The following is a 24,364-nucleotide window of genomic DNA, read 5'->3' on the forward strand; positions in this document are numbered from 1 at the left end:
CCCTACTTAAACCCACGTAACCCGAATACCCGTAACCCAACAATCCCCCCATTACCTTACACTACGGGCAATTTAGCATGGCCAATCCACCTAACCCGCACATCTTTGGACTGTGGGAGGAAACCGGAGCACCCGGAGGAAACCCACGCACACACGGGGAGGACGTGCAGACTCCACACAGACAGTGACCCAGCCGGGAATCGAACCTGGGACCCTGGAGCTGTGAAGCATTGATGCTAACCACCATGCTACCGTGAGGCCCCAAATGTACACAGTTCTACACACCATAAATGCAATGTCATGTGTAAGACTTAATTATCTACAATTATGCAAAGTATTTGCACAAAAGAAACCTCCATAGAATCCCAACCACTAGGGAAAATGTCTCTCAATTCTCATTTGTAATGGCATGGTGAATTCACTCCAAATTCAGGAAGCAAATCAAAGCAGTCGCTAAGACGTGATTCACAATTTCTTCACAGCAATTCTTTTCCAAAGGATTTATTTTTAAAAGCTGTCGGTAAATTGTCCAAGTTGGCATTTCAATTATGATCCAAAGTACAATTTCCTGTAAAAAAGAAATTAAGCATATCTCTGGGACAGAGTCTAGTTTTAGGAAATGGATGCAGCAATAGAAGAAGTGAAATATAGAACTGAACACTTGCCCGTGTCAGAAATAAGTTACAGAAGTACAAAATCTTAAATTGTATGTAATTAATTTACATTTTATTGGCCGTTATTAAATATATTATCTATTTGATAGTTACAGTTTAGTCATACATTGGAATGGCAGTTTTAACATGAATCTGTGAATGATTCCATATAGTACAATACATAAAGTTGAAAGCAATAATATTTAGTACATTAATGCCACCTAAGGTACGTTTTGGAATGTATATTTAATATTAAAAACTATGCAACATAAAATTACTACTGTACCCAGTACAATAAATTGCAGTAATCAATTTACTGCCAATGCAATTTGTGTTTTCTGTTCTCTCAACATCCAGAATCAGGCACCATAAGTTTCTTATGAAAATACTCCAGTCTAGAAATCTGCCAGTTTTATAATTCTTTGACTACTTACTGAAGCACAGCTTGCCCAGGTGTCAAAATGGCATTGTTTCAACCAACCACCAGCGAACCACCACCAATGTGGCTTATTCCAATTAAAGAAAAAATTGAAATCGAAAGATTACCTTTGGCAAAACAGACCAAAAAAATAGCTCCATCAGGAATCTTAATTTTAACCCAATGCCACAATTCATCTAAGAAATAAAAATAAGACAGGAAACGAAAAAACAGGCTCACCAAAAAGAAAAGCACGTAAACCATTCTACAGGGCTATCAAGCCTAAAACATTTGCTTCTGTTTAGTTATCCAAATAGATAAACAGATTTTCCAGTAACAGGGCAACCATAACACTTCCAATACATCGAGAAACTGTTAATTAAGTTAAGACTTGCTACAAGTATAATAATACATTCATACATAAATTTCCTGTACTTCTTAAATGTAATAAATAAAATATAAAATGGAAGATATATATTTGGAGAGATTATTTTAGAATTGCACCATAAATGAAATTCCTAGGAGAAAAAAAAAGATATTGCTACTTCACAACACAATGACTCGTCCTTTCTTCACAAACCAAATGAGCTGGTTGAAAGTGAACATTTTAAAACTAATTTCTTCCATAAGCACATCATTAAAAACAAAATGGCGCCATCTCTGATGCGAAAGTGGTGGAATGTAATACTGACATTCTATAAGATGGCATATAATGTGGTCATTTAGGTACTCTGCAGCATTTTGGAAATCATGCTTAGCAAAATGATAAATCATGTTCTAAAATTGCAAGTTTGTTTTGAGATTCACAATAACTCAGAGGACATATTTTAAAGGCTATGCTCTTTCCTCTATTTCTATTATAGGAAAAACTAAGAAACTTATTACATTTTAGTTTATTGTTTTCTTCTGGATACTGTATTCTTTGGGGGGGGGGGGGCGGGGAAAGAAACTGCACAGTTTGAACCAAACAGTGAAACATTTATAACGAACTGCAAATTTTATATTGCACTGTTACAATCAGAGACATTATTAAAATTTGTGCTTTGCTACAAAGTGTTGCAGTTTTCTGCAAGTACATTAGCACTGAATTACCTTCATGGATTGCCAGAAAAACAAAAAAGTGAAATGCAAATCTGGGGTCCAACACCATCACCTCCAAGTATACAGGTGAGGCAATTTGCAGGACCTCTTTTTTTTTAAACTAACTGCACAGTACAAACTATATTTTCCCAAACTTGTGTTTAATACACATTTAATTACCCTGCAACAAGCAGAGGGTATGCTTCTTTTTTGTGCAATGAAACCATATGCACTAGAATCTTTCACTAAAGTAGTTCATAGCTCATCTGAAGTTATGACCACTAATAAAGCTCTGCTCTAGATCATAAAAACCATTGCTATCTCAATGTGTTCCCTACTATTGTGTAAAATTGGCTTGTGCCTACTGCACCTCTCTCAGCTTTCAGAAGGGCTCCTTTTGCAAAGCCTAAACTTCTACTGGCTGGAGAGCACTGGCTTGAGGGTCTAAAATACTAAGGCAATCCTAGCTGTCTGGAGAGCAGCTGATTTGGGAATTGGAAGCCTCAGACCCCTTTGAGAATTGTGGCTTTGCATGTGCACAGGATTCTGCTGCCACTGCCTCACATTCTGTCAGCAGCAAGGATGGAAATGTATGTTCTGAGCATAGTCATTTCCAACTATCCGTTTAATTTGGACGATAAACCGAGAAAAAAGCCAGAGTCTTTATCGTAGATGATACAAACATAGCCATTGATTTTTTTTTTCCCAATCTCTACTTAATTACAAAGTACTGAATAATGAAAGCAAACAAAATGGAAACTACAGCAAAGCCCACAACAATCAGGGCAGCAAACTGCTCATCAGTTAGTGTTTCCTTGTTGACCTTTGTGAGCTCTACGGTAGTTTCAGAACTACTTGAGGCGGATTCTGGTCTCTGAGATGAGAATGGCACAGTGGGACTGTAAGGTCCAGAGAGTTCTTGCATTCCAACAGCATCTTGATACTGACGGCCAGCACAGACCTTGAACCTATATTCACAGTTTGTCTGAAAGTTTGTGAAATGAAATGAAGTCGCTGGCCCCTTGTATACCTAGATTTAAACACAGAAAACAACATATGTAATTTCATTTTTTATGCAATGAAACATATTTAAACAACTCTTAAATATATTTGTTTGGTGTGTCAGCAGTGGCTCAGTTGACTGAACCTGGATGGAAGGTTATAAATTCAAATTCCTCTCCCAAACCTCAAGTTAACACACAAATCTCATGCATGCATTTTATCAGCCAGAAACAGATTTGGTTTATGAACATAATATATACATTTTGATACAAGTCGATGGCATCACTCACTGGGTTAGACAGATGCTTGCTTCTCCATTATTTGTTTAACCATCACAGTCTGCTGTCCATTGACTGAATGAGTGTCGGTGTGTTCTTTGCTCCATTCGTTCACTAATTTATTGTTGTCCAATATTCAATTATTTAATTAATTTGTTTTGCCTTTTTCTCCATTTAGTTTTTGATGTGTTGCGATGCTCACCGGTCTATTAATTCACTAAATATCTGCTTTGTCATTAGTTAATCAGTGCCTACTGCTTCATTTTTAATTTCATTGCTATTCCTACTGCTGTACTAATTTAGACATCTACTGGTACCCCTCCCAATTAGTGGTGCTGTAATGCTGATCAGTAACCCATAGTCTAAGTGGTGCATGAGATTTATGAAAGTTTTTGTTTTCATACTGAGATTGTGTCAAAAATGCTCTTTGCTGTAATTTAAATTCTCCCCACTTAAAAATAAATTGTATTTCCCAAGAAATTCATGCTATTACAGCAATATCTTCTGTTGTCCATTGTTTAAAGCTGTATTTCCCATATGCAAGAATCATAAAGAATTGGATAGTGCATATTTGTAAATGTACAGAGTATCAAAACGAACTTTACACACTTCAAAACCCAATGTTAGAAAAAGTTAAATAGATTGTGTATTACTACTGGATGGCGAATGTGGAGAAGGTGCGGAGCTGGGTCAGGGGGGTTGATTCCCCGTGGGTCAGAATGGAGGAGAGTTTGTGCAGGGAGTCGGGATTGAAGGCGCTAGCAACAGCGCAGCTCCCGATGGCCCCAGGGAAATACTCAGGGAGTCCGGTAATAATAGCTTCATTGAGAATTTGGAGGCAGTTTTGCCAACACCGGGTTGGGGCAGGGTCAAGGGAAATGCCGATTCGGGGGAACCACAGATTTGAGCCAGGGGAGTGGGATGGAAACTTTCGGAAACGGGAGGAGAAGAGGATTAAGATGGTTAAAGATTTAGTTTCTTAGGAGTCGGTTTGCAGGACTGAAGGAGCTGGAAGCGAAGTATGGGCTGGAGCAGGGAGAAATGCTTAGATACATGCAGGTTCGAGATTTTACCAGAAAGGAGATACAGAGCTTCCCAGTAGAGCCGGCCTCCACATTTCTGGAGGAGGTGCTGACAGCAGGGGGACTGGAGAAGGGAGTAGTGTCGGCAGTTTACGGAGCTATTTTGGAAGAGGAAAAGGCACCACTGGAAGGGAGCAAAGCAAAGTGGAAGAGTTGGGAAAGGATATTTCTGGTGAGGTTCTGGGATGATGTGTTCCGGAGAGTGAACGACTCCACCTCGTGAGCGAGGTTGGGCTGATACAGCTGAAGGTGGTATACGTAGCACCCCTCACGAGGGCGAGGATGAGCCGATTCTTTGAAGGAGTAGATGTGTGTGAACCGCCAAACATGTTCATATGTTTTGGTTCTGTCCAAAGCTGGAGGATTACTGGAAGGAGGTTTTTAGGGTAATTTCTAAAGTGGTGCACGCGATACTGGACCCAGGCCCCCACGAGGCCATATTTGGACCAACCAGGGTTGGAAACGGGTGAGGAGGCAGATGTTGTAGCCTTCGCCTTGTTGATCGCCTGAAGGCGGATCCTGATGGGTTGGAGAGCAACCTCTCCACCCTGTGCCCTGGCGTGGGAGGGGGACTTGTTTGAATTCTTGGCTCTTGAGAAGGTCAAGTTTGAACTGAGCGGAAGGGTTCTACAATTCATGGGCATTATTCATTATGCACTTTCAAGAACTGGATAACAATGAACATTAGTTGGAGGGGGTGGGTGGGAGGGGGACAGTATGTGTTAATGGTGACTATGGCTGATTCCGGATTCCTTTTTGTCATTTGTTTGTGAACACGCGGGCTAATGTTTGGGGCTTGGTGGGAGAATGGGATCGTTGTTATTGATATGGGGATTGACATATTTGTTACTGATTATTGTTTATTGCTGGTGGGTGTAAATTTGGGAGAAAATGTGAAAAAGGAGGAGAGTAAAAATATTTTTTAAAAAGAAAGCCATCTAGCCAGTGAGTAAATTATCATGAGACAATTCCATTTACTTATTCCATTTTTGGCAAGCTGGTTATAGAAGAATGCTACTAATCTATTTTCAATATTAGGTTAAATATTGGCAGATTAATTTATTGGTCGTCAGCTAAACCAATGACATGAAAAAAAAACTTCAGAAATTTTATTCCAATTCCTGCACTCCCCTTTTAGAGCTGACTGGTGGTGATTTAACCTGAGGGTCACTACACCTCAGGCGAGGGGTAAGGTTGAGAAGGCAGGGCCTTCATGAATAGCCACTGTTGGAATTGAACCCCCGCCATTGGCATTGCTCCACATCACAAACCAGCCATCCAAGCTAACCGAGCCCCATCTCAACGGTGACAGGAAAAAAGTAACAAGCATTAAGTATTCTACTTTGTAAGACATGTTGGTAAATTTAAGACTTCTTTCGGAAAATTTAATGTTACCTGCTCAGTATCTCTCCCAACAATAATCTGAAGTGTGTAAACAATTGCATCCCCTTTCATTGGCTGTAGTGCTTCCCACGTGATTTCACAAGTGTTTTCTTCCAAAATTTGGACTCTGGGAGCTAAAAAGGATTTAAAAAGAAACATAAAACTAAATGGTAGGCAACACAGAAAATCCAGACGTCAACAAAGCCTTCTGTTGGCACCCACTCACTTATAAATGCAAACCCATAGTAAAAACAACAGTCAGCCTTGAGCATTTATATCCCCAGTTCTAATTCCCACAATGTGCAAGGCATCGTCAATGCCACCTTCGTCATCGATATATTAATTTGAATACTATAGCCCAAGGTTAATTTGACTAGATTATTTCAATTCATGCAATTTATTGTGCTTATTAGAAGATTACTTCAAATCAACAAGGGAAAAGAATGGTGCATTTGGGAGATATGGATATGGGGAAATCATATATTTTTCTGGATAATTGCTGCATTTTAAGTCCTTCCATGATGGTTCCAAATTAGGCTATACCACTAGTATACAGAGGATAACTGAAGAAAGAATAAGAAAACTATTTCACCAGAGAGTCTTTGTTCGAACTTCAATGAGAATTCATCACACCAAATGTTTAAATGCCTTCTGAGCACTCAAGGTGGGTACACAATACCCACCATTATAATACCAATTCTTCATCTAATACAACTTTATGACAATGCAGTATAATAAAAGTATCTTGAATTCAACACAGCATTCGTCTTACATTCACGGATATAATTTCTGCTTTTACAAAGCACAACTAAGTATTTAATTAGTGATAAACTGAGCGATGTACAGAAATTCTCATTTGCTGTTTAAGGCAATGGAAGAATGTAGCCTTTTTGTCACTTGGTCTATTAGTGTCACGTACGATTTGGGACAATACAAACACATCTGACAAAATTTAGTAAGAGTACATCAAGCTTTTTCACAACTGATATAGTACACAACTATTACATCAGACCACACAATGGTAACTTCCTCTGTAAAACTTCAGTCCGCCATTAGTTCATGTTATTTTGCCCCTAAGGGGGAAGCCATTAGATTTTTTTTTGTTGCTTTCCTTCATTATCTTCAATTACACCATAATGGCCTAAAATTAAACAACAATTCATCGTGACGAACTTTTAAAAGTAATCTTACAGGAAAACCTTTCTAAACACACTGAAAATATCATGATTATGATTCAATGTCCTTTTTCATTCCAGGGTGCTAGAATACCATGTGAATGAAACCTAGGCATTAAATGAACTAAAGGGGTTGCTACTGTCTCACAAAGAAACCAAGATCATTTCATATTGCCTTAATTTGTTTTGCAAAATCTAGCACCGAAATCTATTCGCTAAAATAGACTCTTCATAAATATCTACCTTTAAGTGGAGGAGGAGGAGATTTGGTTGTGGTGAAAGTGTAAACGTCAGAAAATGGTCCTTCCCCAGCATCATTGTATGCTTGAATTCGAAAGTTGTAAATGGAGGACTCATTCAGTCTCTGTACTTTATATGTATGACAAGGCCCACTATAGACAGAAACAAACCTGAAAAATATGCAAATTGTAAATTGTATTTAAGCAGTCGTAAAAGCCAGTCTGAAGCATTGCATCACTTTATCAACACCAAATTTAAAAAAAACTAGCTGTGCATGCAACAAAGAAGCAACAAAAATGCTACACACCAATGGGGAGGAAATAAGAGTAAACACAGTGGGAATACAGGTTTCCTTAGGAATGGACAAACCTCAAGCATATGAAATACACTGCTCCATAAATTAAAGCCTTATTTGTAAATCACTCAGATCAATATATTGTAGTTTGCTGCAGGAATCTCAATAGAGACCAGAGCTGACAGTATCACAATATGGCGAACCAATAAATTATCAGAATGAGTGGTGCTTAGGCTGGTTAAGCAGGATTCTATGTATTGTCAGTAACAGCATGAAGTAGGTTGTTTGGCTCCAGATATCAGTACTGATTCCCGTCCCCTTTACATGAATGCTTTCAGTTGCAGGTCTGTTAGGGTTGGCCGACCTCTTGACTCCGTTGATGAAAGTTAATTTAAATCCTGACGTCGCTATAACCAGATTATTGCAAAATACTGTGTATCAACCACAATCTAGAAAACTGGAATAAATAGAAATGATGGCTTGATGTTCAACACACGGACCAATTTTTCTATACTTGCTATATTAAATAGAAATAGGATTTGATTGAAGCCAGACTTACCGTCCAAATTTGTCCTCCATCTGCAAGCTGTATTGCGTAGAACCCGTGGTTAAAGCTTTGTTGGGCCCATCCCCCCATTTAAGCTTAAGGCTCTGGTAGCTGAAAACTGCACACTCTAGGTGAGGCGGCTCAGGAGGTAGTGGTTTTGTTTTGGCTTTAATGGAATGACTGAAAGGGCCTGCTCCAATACTGTTGACGGTCTGTACTCGTATCCTAAAAATACAAGGGCACATCAAACAACTGATTGTCATTCCAAAATTACTTTCAATTTTATATTTGCTCACAGAATGTACTGGAAAGTACATTTAACCCAGCCTAACCAAATACCTGTATGATGTATCTGGTTGCAGATCCTCAATGATGGCACTTGTAACTTTACTGACTGCTGCAATCTGTTTATCTCCATATTCTATGTTGTAACCAATTACTTCAGATCCATGGCAGCAAGGTTCCTCCCACTGAATAGCAAGGCACGTTGATGGTGAAGGAAGAATAATTTCAAGCTGATCTTCATCAATGACCTGCAGTACATTCACTGCAGCTGGCACTGAGGCAGGTGTCATACATATGGCAGTATCGCTGTAGTACCCAGGACCTGCAGCATTCATAGCCTGAATGGGGAAAGAAACAAGTGCACATCACTCATTTCAACAATGCAATAATGGAATACAAGAACAGGTGAAGTGGCAGCCACATAAATGCAAAACCAGAAAGGCAGTCCACTCTTGTAATTCCTACAAAAAAGATATCTTTGGTACCTGAACCCTACAGTAGTATGCTGTCGCTGGTGTCAAGGCTTTCACTTCATAACTAAGAGCAGGACCACAGTAAATGACTTGCATGCAACCTTCCATGCCTCCAAATTCTAGTCTGAACTCCGTGACTTCAGAACCATTAGATAAAGGGCACTGAGGAGAGAGAAAAACAAACAGTTCAGAATAATGTTACTCTACAAAGCAATTTTAAATGTTAACATGAAACAGTTATTTATTAAAATTACTCTTCAAGCTGAATTTGCAACTTTTCAAACCACATGAGAACTTTTCAATACCCATGAGAAGCTAAAATGTCCAAAGGCAGACACTACTCTGTGCAAATCCTTGAAAATATAGGGATGAAAGTATGTGTGAATCCAAAAATCAGTGTCATAAACCAAAAAGCTCTGCAGATTTACAAATCATCGACTCTTTTTTAACCCCCTGAGTTTGCTGACCAGTTTTCACATCAGTAACAATGTGCATCGTTAACGTGCATTATCTTTCTGGCAAGAAAGTCCCAATACATCATACATAATGGATTCAGTTGGCTTGATTCAGACACATTGAAGATATTCCAAGAGTATTCTTACGATTAGGTGAGGAGCGACTGAATGGTTCACTTTTTTTCCCTTTCGTTTGACCGCAATAGGTTTTGCTATTAAAAGTCAGTGATTTCTTAACTATTTACACGCTGTGATCATAAAATAACTGATTGGGCAGGTTTTCTTTGAGCTTAACAAAGAAACAAGTTATTATACATCAACCGATCCATGTAAAATAATATATACTGCGCTTCAACTTTCATCTTCCCCCACCCCCAGTAGATGTCGGAGTGCGGAAGGCTACATTTGTCAGTTTACAGAACCAGAGAAAGAAGTTTAGTTTGGTGACTCGGCTGGTGTGAGGCAGAATTTGGTGGTCTTGTGATTTTCCTTCAGTGGTCTCAATGCTTCCGATTTAAAGATGTAGATTGTGGATATAGCAATTCTCCTGAAGACAGTAGGGCGGGTTGAATTTGTTTTTAAGAACTCTACCTGCAGCAGGGACATCTCCGAATGGTCACCGTCAGCAAATAAGATTTGAAGCTTGCCAGGTGAGTTGTGGAGAGAGGGAGGAAGGAGGGACCCCAATCGAGCTTTCTTTTTTTTTTAAACAAACATTTTCTTAAGGCATTTATGGTTTTAATAACAAACCAGGAGCTGGTTTAGCTCACTGGGCTAAATCGCTGGCTTCTAAAGCAGGCCAGCAGCACGGTTCGATTCCCGTACCAGCCTCCCCGGACAGGCGCTGGAATGTGGGGACTAGGGGCTTTTCACAGTAACTTAATTGAAGCCGACTCGTGACAATAAGCGATTTTCATTTCATTTCATTTTCAAATACAAATGTAAACATAATTCAGTGCGTAACACACCCCTCCATCTCCCACTGTTCCCGCCTAAGCTGGACAAAAAAAACAGTCTAACTCCCCCCCAACCTTATTGAAACTGCTAACAGTTTATTTTTCCCCAAAGAAGTCGATAAATGGCTGCCACCTTCAAACGAACCCTAACATTGATCCTCTCGGGGCAAACTTAATTTTCTCAAGCCTGAGGAACCCAGCCATGTCGCTAACCCATACCCCTGTTTTTGGGGGCTTTAAGTCTCTCCACGCCAATAAGAACTGTCTCCGGGCTACTAAGGAGTTAAAGGCCAAAACGTCAGCCTCTCTCACCCCCTGGACTCCCGTTTCTTCCGACACTCCCAAAAATCGCCACCTCTGGACTTGGCGCCACCCTCGTTTTTAGAACCGTGGACATGACATCCGCAAATCCCTGGCAGAATCCCTTAAGCTTCAGACATGCCCAAAACAGGTGGACATGATTTGCGGGCCCTCCCGCATATCTCACACACTTGATCTCTACCCCAAAGAACCTGCCCAGTGAACCACCTTGAATTGTATCAGGGTGAGCCAAGCACATGATGAGGATCCAATCAAGCTTTCTCTCAGTGTCCCAGCTGCCTGTCCTTTTTTAAAAATAAGCGGTGTTTCTTATCCCACACTTCCCCGGGGGTTTAAAAACGTGATGTCTCAATCACATACATTATCACTCGCAACGATTAGACATACACAACTGTTTGAAGAACAAAAAATGTTCTTCTCCCAACTGCAGAGAAAACATAAGTTACACGGAGGGCAGGCCTGTCACACGACCATCACCCAGTGATTCAAACACTGTTGTGACTAGTATATTCAGCCTTATCAATTCGTATCTGGGAATCATGTCTCTCAGCCAGTGTCCCATTGTTCAAGTGACAGTGTATTTCCATTGTACCCTGATGAGTTAATATCTGGGAAGCCTCTGTTGAATATCACAAGTGATTTCGTTGATGCCATATTCAGACTATCTCAGTGGGTGGCATTGTGGAGAGTACAGTAATGCAAAGTGCGTAGCTATCTTTGATGCAAGATCAAATCACACATTTAGCCTGTTTTAAAAAGTCTCGTTTCTAAAGGTTCAGTTTGGTTCTTCAGCCGGTGGATTAAAAACAGTAATTTGGCACAAAGCATGTTGTGACAGCACTAAATAACATCCTGAAACTAATTTGCATGATAAAGTCACCAGGTGAAATCATTTTTATACTTGAGCAGTGACTTTATGATTTTTAAAAAAGTTTTGACACTGATCACCAATGAGAATTTTTAAAAATTGGAACTATAACTCTTCTTCATCTCTAACCCTATCTCAAGAAATATCGCAAGACAATTTTCCAAAAGATAGTGAAGGGGTTAAAAATCATTTGAGTGCAGCAGGTTTCTGGGAAGCTGTTAGGATTCAGGTTATAGTGGGGAAAACACTAGACAAGAGAGGAACACAAACTACAACGTCTCCAGAAATCACCACAAATCTAACCTTGGGTCAATGTCTGTGTGGAGTTTGTATGTTCTCCCTGTGTCTGTTTGGGTTTCCCCCAGGTGCTCCGATTTCCTCCCACAGTCCAAAGATGTACAGGTTAGGTGGATTGGCCATGCTAAATTGTCCCTTAGTGTCCAAAAGGGTTACTGGGTTACAGGGATAGGGTGGGAGCATATATCTAGTTAGGGTGCTCTTTCAAGGAGTTGGTGCAGACTCGATGAGTCAAATAGCCTCCTTCTGCACTGTAAGGATTCTATGTGTTTGCTGATAATATAGCCATGTGTACATGCCTTGTTAACTATTAGATATTGTAATTAGACAAGTAGAGTTTTCGTAATTGATTAAATACCACTGTTGCAAACTATTAGTTTTGATTGGGGATGTTGATCATCTTCGATTAAGTGTCCAATTTTGATTAGTGTATGCAAATTGTTTGCAAAATAAGCTAACGTACAATTGCTAATGTATCCCTTTTTTCAGAGAACTTGTGGGCCACGTGTTGACAAACAGGATCCCTTGCTATCGCTTGAATAAAGATCTTAAACGAGAACTGTCATCTGGTCACTCGAGGGTAACAAACTATGTAGCAGCTGGATAGCTGTGAGAACACCCCTAACACAACATTTGTGCAGGTTAATGGTCTTGGTTAGTAAAAGCAGAACTACAAAAAACTGCAGAGAGAACAAGGGTCCGTTCAATTTCAGAAAGGATAATACTTGAGATCCAATATAGCAGAACACAAAAGACTTTCAAACCTCCACTTGGATAGATAAAAGGATTTGGAAGTGGGCAGTTGTGATCAGATTTGTATGTTGGCAGTAATCAGTCTCTCTGTATAATATAATTCATAGTACAACCTGCAGAGGGGGCAGTTTTCGCAGGCACTGAGTGCCAAGATAATGAAAAATGTCTTACTTATGATCATAATATAACCCTGTTGGAATATGTTCTATTGCAGTGGAATATCTCATATACTCCAACTAATAATGTATAATATATAGATTCCTTCGACAGTTTTATTATTTAACATTGCTAAATTCAATAATTTAAGTATCGAAAAAAGCTTACCTCCCAACTCACTTGAATGCATGTGGCTGCCTTGCATGTGGCTATGGGTATGTTGCATTGGTCAGGGGGTGCAGCCACTGTAGAAATATCAGTCTTCTCGGAACGGGGACCATACTATAGAAGGAAGCAAATCACGTGAAGTTTAAAATCGATTAATTCAAGTCAACATACACTATCATAGATTTATAATCTTAATTCTAGAATTGCTGAAACTGCCTAATAGAGACATAGGGTTTGATAAACCCTCCTAAAGACTTCAAACATTAAACCTGAAAGGAAACATAAAACTTAGCTGTGCACATTCAATATACATTTAGAGATACCATGATCATATTACAATTGTCACAAACAGAAGTTGTGCAGATGAACGTGCTTTTATATGTGAAGAGTGTGTATTTTTACCCTCAAGAGTGATTGTTCCAACTTGAGAATTCCCGAACAGCGAGCTTTGAGTTTTAAAATAGTGGTTATTTATCCCACACTTGCCCTGGAGGTTCAAAAATGTGAAGTCTCAAGCACACACTCATCACTCACAACGATTAGACTCGTAACAATTAGATGGAACAATATAATGATAATGCATAATTGTCTCGTTCTCTCTTTCATGGCTGGTCTGTAGCTTCTTTTTTTTTGCTAAACATTTTATTAAGACATTTTGGCACAATAAACAACAAGAATATAAAACAGTGTGCAAAAAACAATTATAGTGCAAGACAACCAGCTCCCCTCCTACCAGCCTAACTACCCCCTAATCCACGTTACCCTAACGCCCGCCCCCCCCGCCGACGATTAATTTTCCATGAAGAAGTCGATAAATGGTTGCCACCTCCAGGCGAACCCTGACAGTGACCCTCTCAAAGCTAACTTAATTTTCTCCAGACCTAGAAAGCTCGCCATATCCGACTTTGGAGGTTTTGAGTCCCTCCATGCCAACAGAATTCGTCGCCGGGCTACCAGGGAAGTAAAGGCCAAAACGTCAGCGTCTCTCTCCTCCTGGACTCCCAGGTCCTCAGAAACCCCAAAAATAGCCACCTCTTGACTCATCACCACCCCTGTTTTCAGTACCCGGGACATAACATCCGTGAACCCCTGCCAGTACCCAGAGTTTTGGGCATGCCCAAAACATGTGGACAGGGTTCGCCGGCCCTCCTGAATATCTGGCGCACCTGTCCTCCACTCTGAAAAATTTGCTCATCCGGGCTCCTGTTATGTGGGGTCTGTAGCTTCTTAGATAAGTTTTAGCCGAAATAAAGGTCTTGTAAGCAGACATTTCTCAATTGGCAGCAAAGCTTTTTGTAGTTAAATTTCCAGGAGTTTGGATCTCAGGTGAGCTTGAAGTTGGAACAGGTTGGGGAGAGCCTTCTCCCAATTTTAGGGTACTCCTGTTTATTACCTTGGCTGCTCCGTTGACTGCAACTGGTTCAATGTTTTTCTGGAGGTTTCTCAGTCTCTTTAGAGCTTACTTCTTGCTGTTTAAAAAACAGGCAACAAACATGGCTGACTTATCCATGTGACCTGATGAGTCCAAAGTCTCTTCCCAAAGAAGCTGGGTGGAGAGATCAATAAACATCTTGTGCTCATCACTTGAACTATACCCAGTCTGAGTTTGCATGAGGGTCCTTCATAAAATAATGGAGGTTGATGGGGACCAGTCAAATTGTTACACACACATTGAGTTTCGATCTGTCTTTTGTTCATGATGAATGAGAAAAATGAGTTGGCTGGCATTATAATCATATCCTTTTAAGAATGTGAATTCTCGGATGACTGAGAATGTCCATATTTAATTAGAAATTTACTCGCCTTTCAGGACTGTCTGGAGCTGATACTTTCAAGACTAACATGGTTTGCACGGCCATTTTAACATTAGTTTTTGCTCACTATTTTATAGTCCGAAAGTTCATAACATACTGGATCACACATGCCACCACCGCACAAAACAAAATGGAATCTGTGGTGATTTCTTTTAACATGGCTTCCTTGTCAAGCAAAAGAAAAACGTACACATTCACTGTTTCATACACAATTGGACACAGTAATCTGGGTGACTACAGTTTCTCCATCGCTTCCCCTGCTATGTGCCAGGGTTTAGAAAACTCCAAATTATATCATGGAGTTCACCTACAACTGTTTATTAATTTTGGTTACAGGGAGCACAAGGGCCTACCTTTCAGGTGTTATTCAGCAGAGGCCTTGAGCACTTTTAATCAAAAACAAAGTTTAGTCTACAAATTCAGTTAATATTTTTATAAACACACAGCAAGCATTTTTATCAACTACAACCATAAATATTCCACACAGCTACAGTACTCTCTGTATAACCCTTAATAAGTTTCCCTTATCTGTTTCAACTTAATAACATCCCATAAACCAGTACCCTTTTACCCAAAACAGCAAGTTTGAATTCCTTACAGAAAACAGTTATCACTTTTAAGTTATCAAGTGATCTGGATTCACCTTTTAACAGGCAGAGAGAGAGACAAGACAGACTTCTCTGACTGAATACAGCTTCCAAATGTGTAAACAAAAGTAAAACGCACAGCCACAGCCAACTCAAAAACAAAACTAAAAACCCAGTGCCACAGCCCAATTCCACCGACACAATGACATAACTGAAGCCATTTGAGAAGACAAAACATTTCTTAAAGGGACACCCCGAGGTCATTACAAGTACGGTGGATAAAGGGGAACCAGTGGATGTGGTGTATCTGGCTTTCCAGAATGCATTCAAAAGGCTGTTGCATAAGATAAGGGTGCCCAGCATTATGGGTATTAGCATTATTAGCATGGACAGAGGATTGGTTAATGAACAAAAAGATGAGTGGTAAATTATGCAGAGGACACAAAGTCTGCAGAGGGATATAGATAGTTTAAGTGAGTGGGCAAGAATCTGGCAGATGGAGCACAATGTTGGTAAATGTGAGATCATCCATTTTGGTAGGAATAACAGCAAAATGGACTGTTACTCAAATGGTAAAAAATTGCAACATGCTGCTGTGCAGAGGGACCCGAGTGTCCTTGTGCATGAATCACAAAAGGTTGTTTTTCAGGTGCAGCAAGTAATTAAGAAGGCAAATTGAATTTTGTCCTTCATTGCTAGAGGGTAGAAGTTTAAAAACAGGGAGGTTATGCTGCAGCTGCATAAGGTGCTGGTGAGGCCACATCTGGAATACGGTGTACAGTTTTGGTCTCCTTACTGTAGAAAGGATGTACGGACACTGGATGAGATTCACTAGGTTGATTCCAGAGTTGAGAGGATTGGCTTATGAGGAGAGACTGATTAGACTGGGACTATACTCATTGGAATTTAGAAGAATGAGGGGGAATCTGATAGAAACATATAAAATTATGAAGGGAATAGTTAAGATAGAAGCAGGGAGGTTGTTTCCACTGGCGGGTGAAACTAGAGAAAAGACGCACTGGCGCTGGAGGGTGTGTAGAGGAGATTCACAAGGTTAATCCCAGAGCTGAAGGGGTTGGATTATGAGGAGAGGTTGAGTAGACTGGGACTGTACTCGTTGGAATTTAGAAGGATGAGGGGGGATCTTATAGAAACATATAAAATTATGAAGGGAATAGATAGGATAGATACGGGCAGGTTGTTTCCACTGGTGGATGAAAGCAGAACTAGGGGGCATAGCCTCAAAATAAGGGGAAGCAGATTTAGGACTGAGTTGAGGAGGAACGTCTTCGCCCAAAGGGTTGTGAATCTGTGGAATTCCTTGCCCAGTGAAGCAGATGAGGCTCCCTCATTGGATGTTTTTAAGGCAAAGATAGATAGATTTTTGAACAGTAAAGGAAATAAGAGTTATGGTGAACAGGCGGGTAAGTGGAGCTGAGTCCATAAAAAAATCAGCCATGATCTTACTGAATGGCGGAGCAGGCTCGAGGGGCCAGATGGCCTACTCATGCTCCTAGTTCTTATGTTCTTACAAATCCTAGCTACATTTTAATCCGTGAATCATTATTCATATCAGTACACAAGGTTTGAGGAACGGTGACCCTTACTTGGCATATGATTCTCAATGTATATATAGATATAGAACAGTACAGCACAGAACAGGCCCTTCGGCCCTCGATGTTGTGCCGAACAATGATCACCCCACTCAAACCCACGTATCCACCCTATACCCGTAACCCAACAAATTTGTAATATGTAAATTAATCTGATTACTTTGTTGGTCTGTCTGTAAAGTTCTTTCATAGCTGCTTGCACAACCCAATTTATATTCTGGTCCACTGATGATTCAAATTTCGAGGGCGATGGTGTGGTGTGTATTGCTTTTAGATTGTGATAGATTTTTTGGGTTATTCTGTTAACTGCACTTGTGCTTCCCTAGCAGCTTTCACAAGCGTGGCTCGTCTTGAGGTGATTGGCGCCCCAATTTCTGTTACCGTGGTGATAGTTTGATCCCCAATCCACGCAGTGTCCTTTGGGGCACTAATACCCACAGGTAGCTGGTCAGCGTCTGCTGCACTGTCCTGTGGCTTTTTGACTGGGTGAGGCAACTCCCTGCTTGACTTTTGGTTTGGGAGCTTCTTCGGCCCCCATTTAAATCCGGAAGTTACACATCTGCTAATCAGGCCACTAGTTCAGCCCCTTTGTTCTTTTTAACTTACATGGGTCCTGCTTTGTCCACTTAACTCTACCAGCCAGGTTTTGGTCTCTGACCTTAATGGGTTCCATCCTGACCCTACTCAGAAAGCTCTCCCATGACCTCTTGAAAAGTCCTCTGCAAATCTTTTTTTATTTCCCTAACCCTTACTGGCTCTTCTGCTTTCTGCAGCTGAACAGGATTTTTCTGGTTTCTTTCTATTTCTCCTGTCTCAATGGATTTTATTTAACCTTCTGGAAACACAACTCCAACAAGTCCTTCCAAACAATAGATCCACTCCCACTACAGGTAAGCGTGGCGTAACCCTGTCACTACACCGGTGACCCACTTACTCTGTCGGTGCATTTTCACGAGGTAAACCTTTAATTGTGTGCCAGTAAACCTTTTTATTAGCACTGTGGTGTTTGTCCGCTTTTGGGAAGTAAATCAGTAATCCTCACTATGAGTGTTGAAGACCCCCTGCATCTCCAAATATGGTTGTTCATTTTCTTGAAGTTTGTGATGCAAAAGGAATCATTTTCCTTCCCCCCCCCCCAAAAAAAAAAGAAGCCATGGCATCCATCCCACTTAAGTCCGGGTTTGGTACTTCCAAGGTGAGGGACAAAGTTCCGACCTCCGTTCCCCCTATTGGTTTCTTGGTGAATCAAGTTTTTTTTTTATGTACCCCTGGCTTACCATATTGGAAGCAAGCAGGATTCCTGCTGGTTTACTTTCCAGGTTCTTGTTTTTTAAAGTTCTGGATTGATCTAAACCATCTCTCTACTCCTTTCCTCTGGAGTTTGTTTCTGTTCTATCTACCTCTTTTGTATCTCTTCCTTACCGGTGCATTGCTGAATCCAAATCCGTTTTGGTTTAAGAGGCTTATGGGTTAAATCACAAACACATCTCTGACACTGCAAACCCTTTGTTCCTCTATGTGAGTTTAGAGAGAGAGTTTTTAAACTCCTGTAGCAGTCCTATTTCTCCTAACCCTTCGTAGGTCTGATCAACCGTTAGAGCTCGGACCCATCGGTCACACATGCTAACTGTTTAATTCTCTCAAATCCCAGGAAGGTCTCAGAGTTTTGAATTGTAGGCACTGAGAATAGCAGCCTTTGTCTGATTATAACTGGCAAAAACTTTCAGCAGACAGTTTGGAATTGACTTTCCTACTAGCTGGGACGGCACGGTGTTGCAGTGATTAGCACTTCTGCCTCACGGCACTGAGGGCCTGTGTTCGATCCCGGCCCCAGGCTGTCCATATGGAGTTTGTACATTCTCCCCATGCCTGTGCGGGTCTCACCCCCACAGCCTAAAGATATGCACGGTAGGTGGATTGGCCATGCTAAAATTGCACCCGAATTGGGAAAAAAAGAATTAGGTACTTCAAATTTATATTTTTTAAAAACTTTCCTATTAGCTGGCTTTGTATGAGAAATGTCCAAAACTCTGCTGGCCATTGTAATTAAGCTGCGAGTTTTTCAAAGGCTGTGAAGAAGGTATCCATAGACACAAGTTTAAAGTAATTGGCAAAAGAATTAAAAATAATTTGAGAAAAAAATGTATTTACACAACGAGTGGTTTAGGTCTGGAAAGCACTGCCTGAGTGTGTGTGTGTTGGAGACAGGGTCAATCGAGGCATTCAATAGGGAACTGGAGCGTTATCGGAAAAGGAAAATAGTTCAGGGTTACAAGAAAATGGTGGGAGAATGGTACAAAGTGAACTGCTCTTTCAGACAGTCAGTGCAGGTATGATGGGCTGAATGGCCTCCTTCTGTGCTGTAAAAATTCTCAGATTCACATCCTTCTCTTCAAAATTAGGGACAGAACGGAAACTTTAGGATACAAAATAATATACTGGGACATGACAATAGTCTGCCCAACATTTCTTTAAAGGTACAATAGAATTAAATTTATTAAATCATTCTATTGTACATGCCCTCTGATGTAAAATGAAATGTTTCTGACAATTATAAAATCAACATAGTTTGGAAGGAATACATTTATATTGTTCACACATTAGTGTGAATTAATCGTTTAGCTGTTATTTTTATATGCCTATATACCCCCATTTTATTCAAAATTCATAGAGAAAAGTACAATTAAAAAACTGCAGCCTTACATGAGAGATTTAAATATTAATTCAGATCCTATTTTTTTTTTTAAATACTTTTTATTGAAGAAATTTTTCAGAGTACAAACATTTTAACCCCCCCTACATTTGAATTATATCAAAACAAAGTCAAACCCCCCTACTTAACAAGAATCCCCGCCTCCCCCCCCCCCCCCCCGCCTACGAACCGGCCGCCAGACCACCTTGTCGTTTCTGGCAGTGTCCTCGGGCAGGCCTTGCCCGTGACACCACCGATACCGTGTTTCCTTCGTTGTTATCCCCCCTCCCCCCTCCCCCCCTCCCCCACACCCTCCCCCCCCCCCTCCCTCCCGCCCTCCCCTCCCCTCCCGGGTTGCTGCTGTCACGACCTCAGTTTCTATCTCTGATCTAAGAGGTCCAGGAAGGGTTGCCATCGCCTGAAAAACCCCTGCACCGACCCTCTCAGGGCGAATTTGATTCTTTCCAATTGGATGAAGTTTGCCATGTCGTTTAACCAGGTGTTAACACTTGGAGGCCTTGCGTCCCTCCACTGAATCAAGATCCTCCTCCGAGCCACCAAGGACGCAAAGGCTAATATTCCAGCCTCCCTCGCCTCCTGTACCCCCGGCTCCACCCCAACCCCGAAGATCGCAAGTCCCCATCCTGGCTTGACCCTGGACCCCACCACTCTCGACACCGTCCCTGCCACCCCCTTCCAGAACTCCTCCAGTGCCGGACATGCCCAAAACATGTGTGCATGATTCGCAGGGCTTCCCGAACATCTGACACACCTGTCTTCACCCCCGAAAAACCGACTCATCCTTGTCCCCGTCATGTGGGCTCTATGCAGTACCTTAAATTGAATGAGACTCAGTCTCGCACATGACGACGACGAGTTGACCCTCTCTAGGGCGTCTGCCCATGTCCCATCCTCTATCTGTTCCCCCAGCTCTACCTCCCACTTGTCTTTCAACTCCTCTACTGGTACCTCCTCCACCTCCTGCATAATCTTATAAATGTCCGAGATCTTCCCCTCCCCGACCCAGACCCCTGATAGCACCCTATCACTCGCCCCCCTGTCGGGAAGCACGGGAAACCCCTCTACCTGTCGTCTGGCAAATGCCTTCACTTGGAGGTACCTGAACGTGTTCCCCGGGGGGAGCCCGAATTTCTCCTCCAGCTCTCCCAAGCTCGCAAACCTCCCCTCTATAAACAAGTCCTTCAGTTGCCTAATGCCCACCCTCTGCCAGCTCAAAAATCCCCCTCCTGTATTTCCCGGTGCAAATCTGTGGTTCCCTCTTAGTGGTGCCCTTATCAAACCCCCCACTTCCCCCCTGTGTCGCCTCCACTGCCCCCAGATCTTGAGGGTGGCTGCCACCACCGGGCTCGTGGTATACCTCGTGGGAGGGAGCGGCCATGGTGCTGTTACCAGTGCCCCTAAGCTTATGTTGCCACAGGACGCCCTCTCCATACGCTTCCAAGCTGCCCCCTCCCCTTCCATCATCCACTTTCGTACCATTGATGCATTTGCCGCCCAGTAATATCCTGAAAGATTGGGTAACGCCAGCCCTCCACTATCCCTACTCCGCTCCAAAAAGACCCTTCTAACTCTAGGGGTGCCATGTGCCCACACGTACCCCATGATACTACTCGTTACCTTCTTGAAAAAGGCCCTAGGGAGGAAGATGGGCAGACACTGGAACAAAAACAAGAACCTCGGGAGGACCGTCATTTTAACTGACTGCACCCTCCCTGCCAGCGACAGCGGCACCATGTCCCACCTCTTAAACTCCTCCTCCATCTGTTCCACCAGCCTAGAAAAGTTCAGCTTGTGGAGGGTCCCCCAGTTCTTTGCCACCTGCACCCCCAAGTACCTGAAACTTTTTACTGCTCTTTTGAAGGGGAGCCTCCCAATTCCCTCCCCCTGGTCTCCCGAGTGTATTACAAAGACCTCACTTTTCCCCAGATTTAATTTATATCCCGAAAAGTCCCCGAACTCCGCTAGTATTTCCATAACCTCCGGCATTCCCCCCTCCGGGTCTGCCACATACAGCAACAGGTCATCCGCATAGAGCGAGACCCGATGCTCCTCCCCTCCCCTTGTCAGTCCCCTCCACCCCCCTGAACCCCTCAGTGCCATCGCTAACGGTTCAATCGCTAATGCAAAGAGTAAGGGGGATAGGGGACATCCCTGCCTAGTACCTCGATGGAGCCCAAAATATTCTGACCTCCTCCCGTTTGTTACCACACTCGCCATCGGGGCCGAATAGAGCAGCTTTACCCACTTGATAAATCCCTCCCCAAACCCAAACCTTTCCAACGTCTCCCACAAGTATTCCCACTCCACCCTATCGAATGCCTTCTCCGCGTCTAGCGCTACCACTATCTCCGCCTCCCCCTCCACTGCCGGCATCATGATCACGTTTAACAATCTCCGGACATTTGTGTTAAGTTGGCGTCCCTTCACGAACCCCGTTTTCAGATCCTATTTTAAACTAAACATGAGTGAGTGGTCGCTAAAGCAAGACTTCTGAGAACAGCACTAAACTTTAATTTTCAAAATGTTGGTAAAATGTAATCATCAAAATATTACGTGATTTTGCACATTTAGTTCCTGCCAATCACCATATCCATTGCCAAATTGAAAATCATTCCAGTTGTGCTACAAAATACATCTAGATCATCTCAATTTGCTTCTTACCCCAACTTTGTTTGCAGCTTTTATCCAAAAACTGTATATTTTCCCTGGCAAAAGACTGCCCACTGTACACTCTAGCTCTGGACCCTTGTAGACAAGTCTTCCGTCCCTTCCTGGCTCTCCGATCTCCACAGTGTATTCTGTGACTGTGGAGCCACCATCTACAACAGGTGGTGCTGCTCAGGAATGATAAATATGAAATAAACGATTAGGTTGAGATGTAGGTGGGGAGTAGGCAGAAGTGCATCACATATACAGGAACGTTCTTACCCCATCTGAGTGCCATTTCTCTAGCTTTAGCTTTACCAGAGAGACGAGGGGGTTGACAAGATCCAGGAACGATGGCTGCAGTCTGTGTAGCCAAAATCTCAGATACCTGTTGATGGAGAAAAAAAAATTGGTGATTGCAGCTCTATTTTCCTTGTATTATCCAACTACAATTCAAAATGGTTGTGAATGAATCTTTCCAAGTTTCCTTAACTTTGCAGATATAGTATTGTTTTCCCTGAAATTCAATTTGATGGTACAGATTTGATGCCATATTTAAAACCTTTTAGCTCTGTTTATAACATGAGCTTTGCGGTGGTGTAAAATAAACACTGCAGGAAATACAAGCAGATTCCAACCAAATACCACCACTGGCCTGTAAGCAGCACTGATTCAAAGCAGTAATCATCAACATATTGATATTAGAACTGGACGGAATAGAATGCTATCTTAATAGACCGTAACTATTACTTTAAACAAGAAAAACATTTCAACAAGAATTATTAAACATGAAAAGTTGGATTATTATGCCATACTCCTTTACCCCCTCCTTCGCTTAAAAATTATACACAGATTTTAAGACTTTTAAAATAAATTTAGAGTGCCCAATTCATTTTTTCCAATTAAGGGGCAATCTAGCGTGGCCAATCCAACTACCCTGCACATCTTTGGGTTGCGGGGGCAAAACCCACGCAAACATGGGGTGAATGTACAAACTCCACACGGACAATGACCCAAAGCCGGGATTGAACCTGGGACCTCAGTGCTGTGATGCAGCAGTGCTAACCACTGTGCCACCGTGCTACCCGACAGATTTTAAGATTAACCCGGATTACATAGTACATCTTAGATTACAATCGTCTCATTAACAAAGTCCCTTTTAAGCACACAAGTTGACGGTGGTAAGGCACACTCCTCTCTGAACCACAAAGTGAATGTCTGTGGATTTCTCCTCAAAATCTCCCCAGATGATTCTTATACCAAGAGCCACCTTTTGTCTCGCTGAACTCCAGCTCCATGCAAGCAATTTCAAATTCTGCTTTCAAAAGTCACACTTTCAAATCTTCAATTAAGTTATGCTTTCCCTCTGCTGCTTCCATCAAGGTTTTGTTTTCAGGTTTTACACCTCTCCTTTCAGGGTTCTTTTGACTTAAAGGCTTTTACACAAACTCCGAGGTTAGCCCACGACTTCCACAATTATTTCAAATAATGCCTCCCAAACTGTAGTCATTTCTCACAAGCCTTCAACTACTACACTATATTTCTGGCTTCTCACAATCCAATGCTTTGTCAATACTTTACTGAACATTAATCTGTTCTGGTTCCCAGCTTCCTCTGTTCCTTTAACTCCAGACTTCTTGGTAACATCTTTTAATTTCTCTAGTTTCCTTAACTAGCTGGATCTGGACTTCCAATGACGGCCATGGTGTGATTGGTCTCAGTAAACATGCAGCTAGATTTCAGGAAAGTAGCTATTGGACCTGTGACCTTGATCAGCAGATTGGTTTGCTGCTCAAGCTGAGGCTAATGCTACCAGAAGAATGGGAAGGAATCTTTTCGGGCAAGCAAATCACAGAATTTTATTACTTTTTAAATCCACAGCCACTCCAAATCTGTCAGCAGACCAATAAATTGCTTTCAGTATGATCAAAAAGTACACAGCAATTAACTATCTGATGTTAGAGCAGTCACCTGCAAAATTGACAACAAAATGGATTTTAATTAGTTGAATTAAACTGCAGTTCTTCAATTTCCCATTGGTGACCATGAATTAAGAAGTAAATTTTTTATCTCCCAAAGAACTGAATTTTATTGTCTGTAGAGGAG

At 41.7% G+C, this 24,364-nt stretch overlaps 1 protein-coding gene across 1 annotated transcript in view; it reads right to left on the reverse strand.

Annotated features, from left to right (window-relative positions):
- Positions 1-699: 699 nt before the first annotated feature.
- The window catches only part of LOC119951342 (fibronectin type-III domain-containing protein 3a-like), a 156,401-nt gene continuing 132,736 nt past the window's right edge, over positions 700-24,364 (reverse strand). Inside the window, exons 18-26 of the mRNA XM_038774469.1 lie at positions 22,541-22,646; positions 22,274-22,446; positions 12,886-12,999; positions 8,924-9,073; positions 8,493-8,776; positions 8,166-8,378; positions 7,315-7,481; positions 5,909-6,030; positions 700-3,181 (exon numbers count right to left, since the gene is read on the reverse strand). Of these exons, the coding sequence (XP_038630397.1) occupies positions 2,864-3,181; positions 5,909-6,030; positions 7,315-7,481; positions 8,166-8,378; positions 8,493-8,776; positions 8,924-9,073; positions 12,886-12,999; positions 22,274-22,446; positions 22,541-22,646 (1,647 nt within the window). The 3' untranslated portion in view covers positions 700-2,863. The remainder of the gene's footprint in view (positions 3,182-5,908; positions 6,031-7,314; positions 7,482-8,165; positions 8,379-8,492; positions 8,777-8,923; positions 9,074-12,885; positions 13,000-22,273; positions 22,447-22,540; positions 22,647-24,364) is intronic.

This window comes from Scyliorhinus canicula, chromosome 17, assembly GCF_902713615.1.
Source record: "Scyliorhinus canicula chromosome 17, sScyCan1.1, whole genome shotgun sequence".
NCBI lineage: Eukaryota > Metazoa > Chordata > Chondrichthyes > Carcharhiniformes > Scyliorhinidae > Scyliorhinus > Scyliorhinus canicula.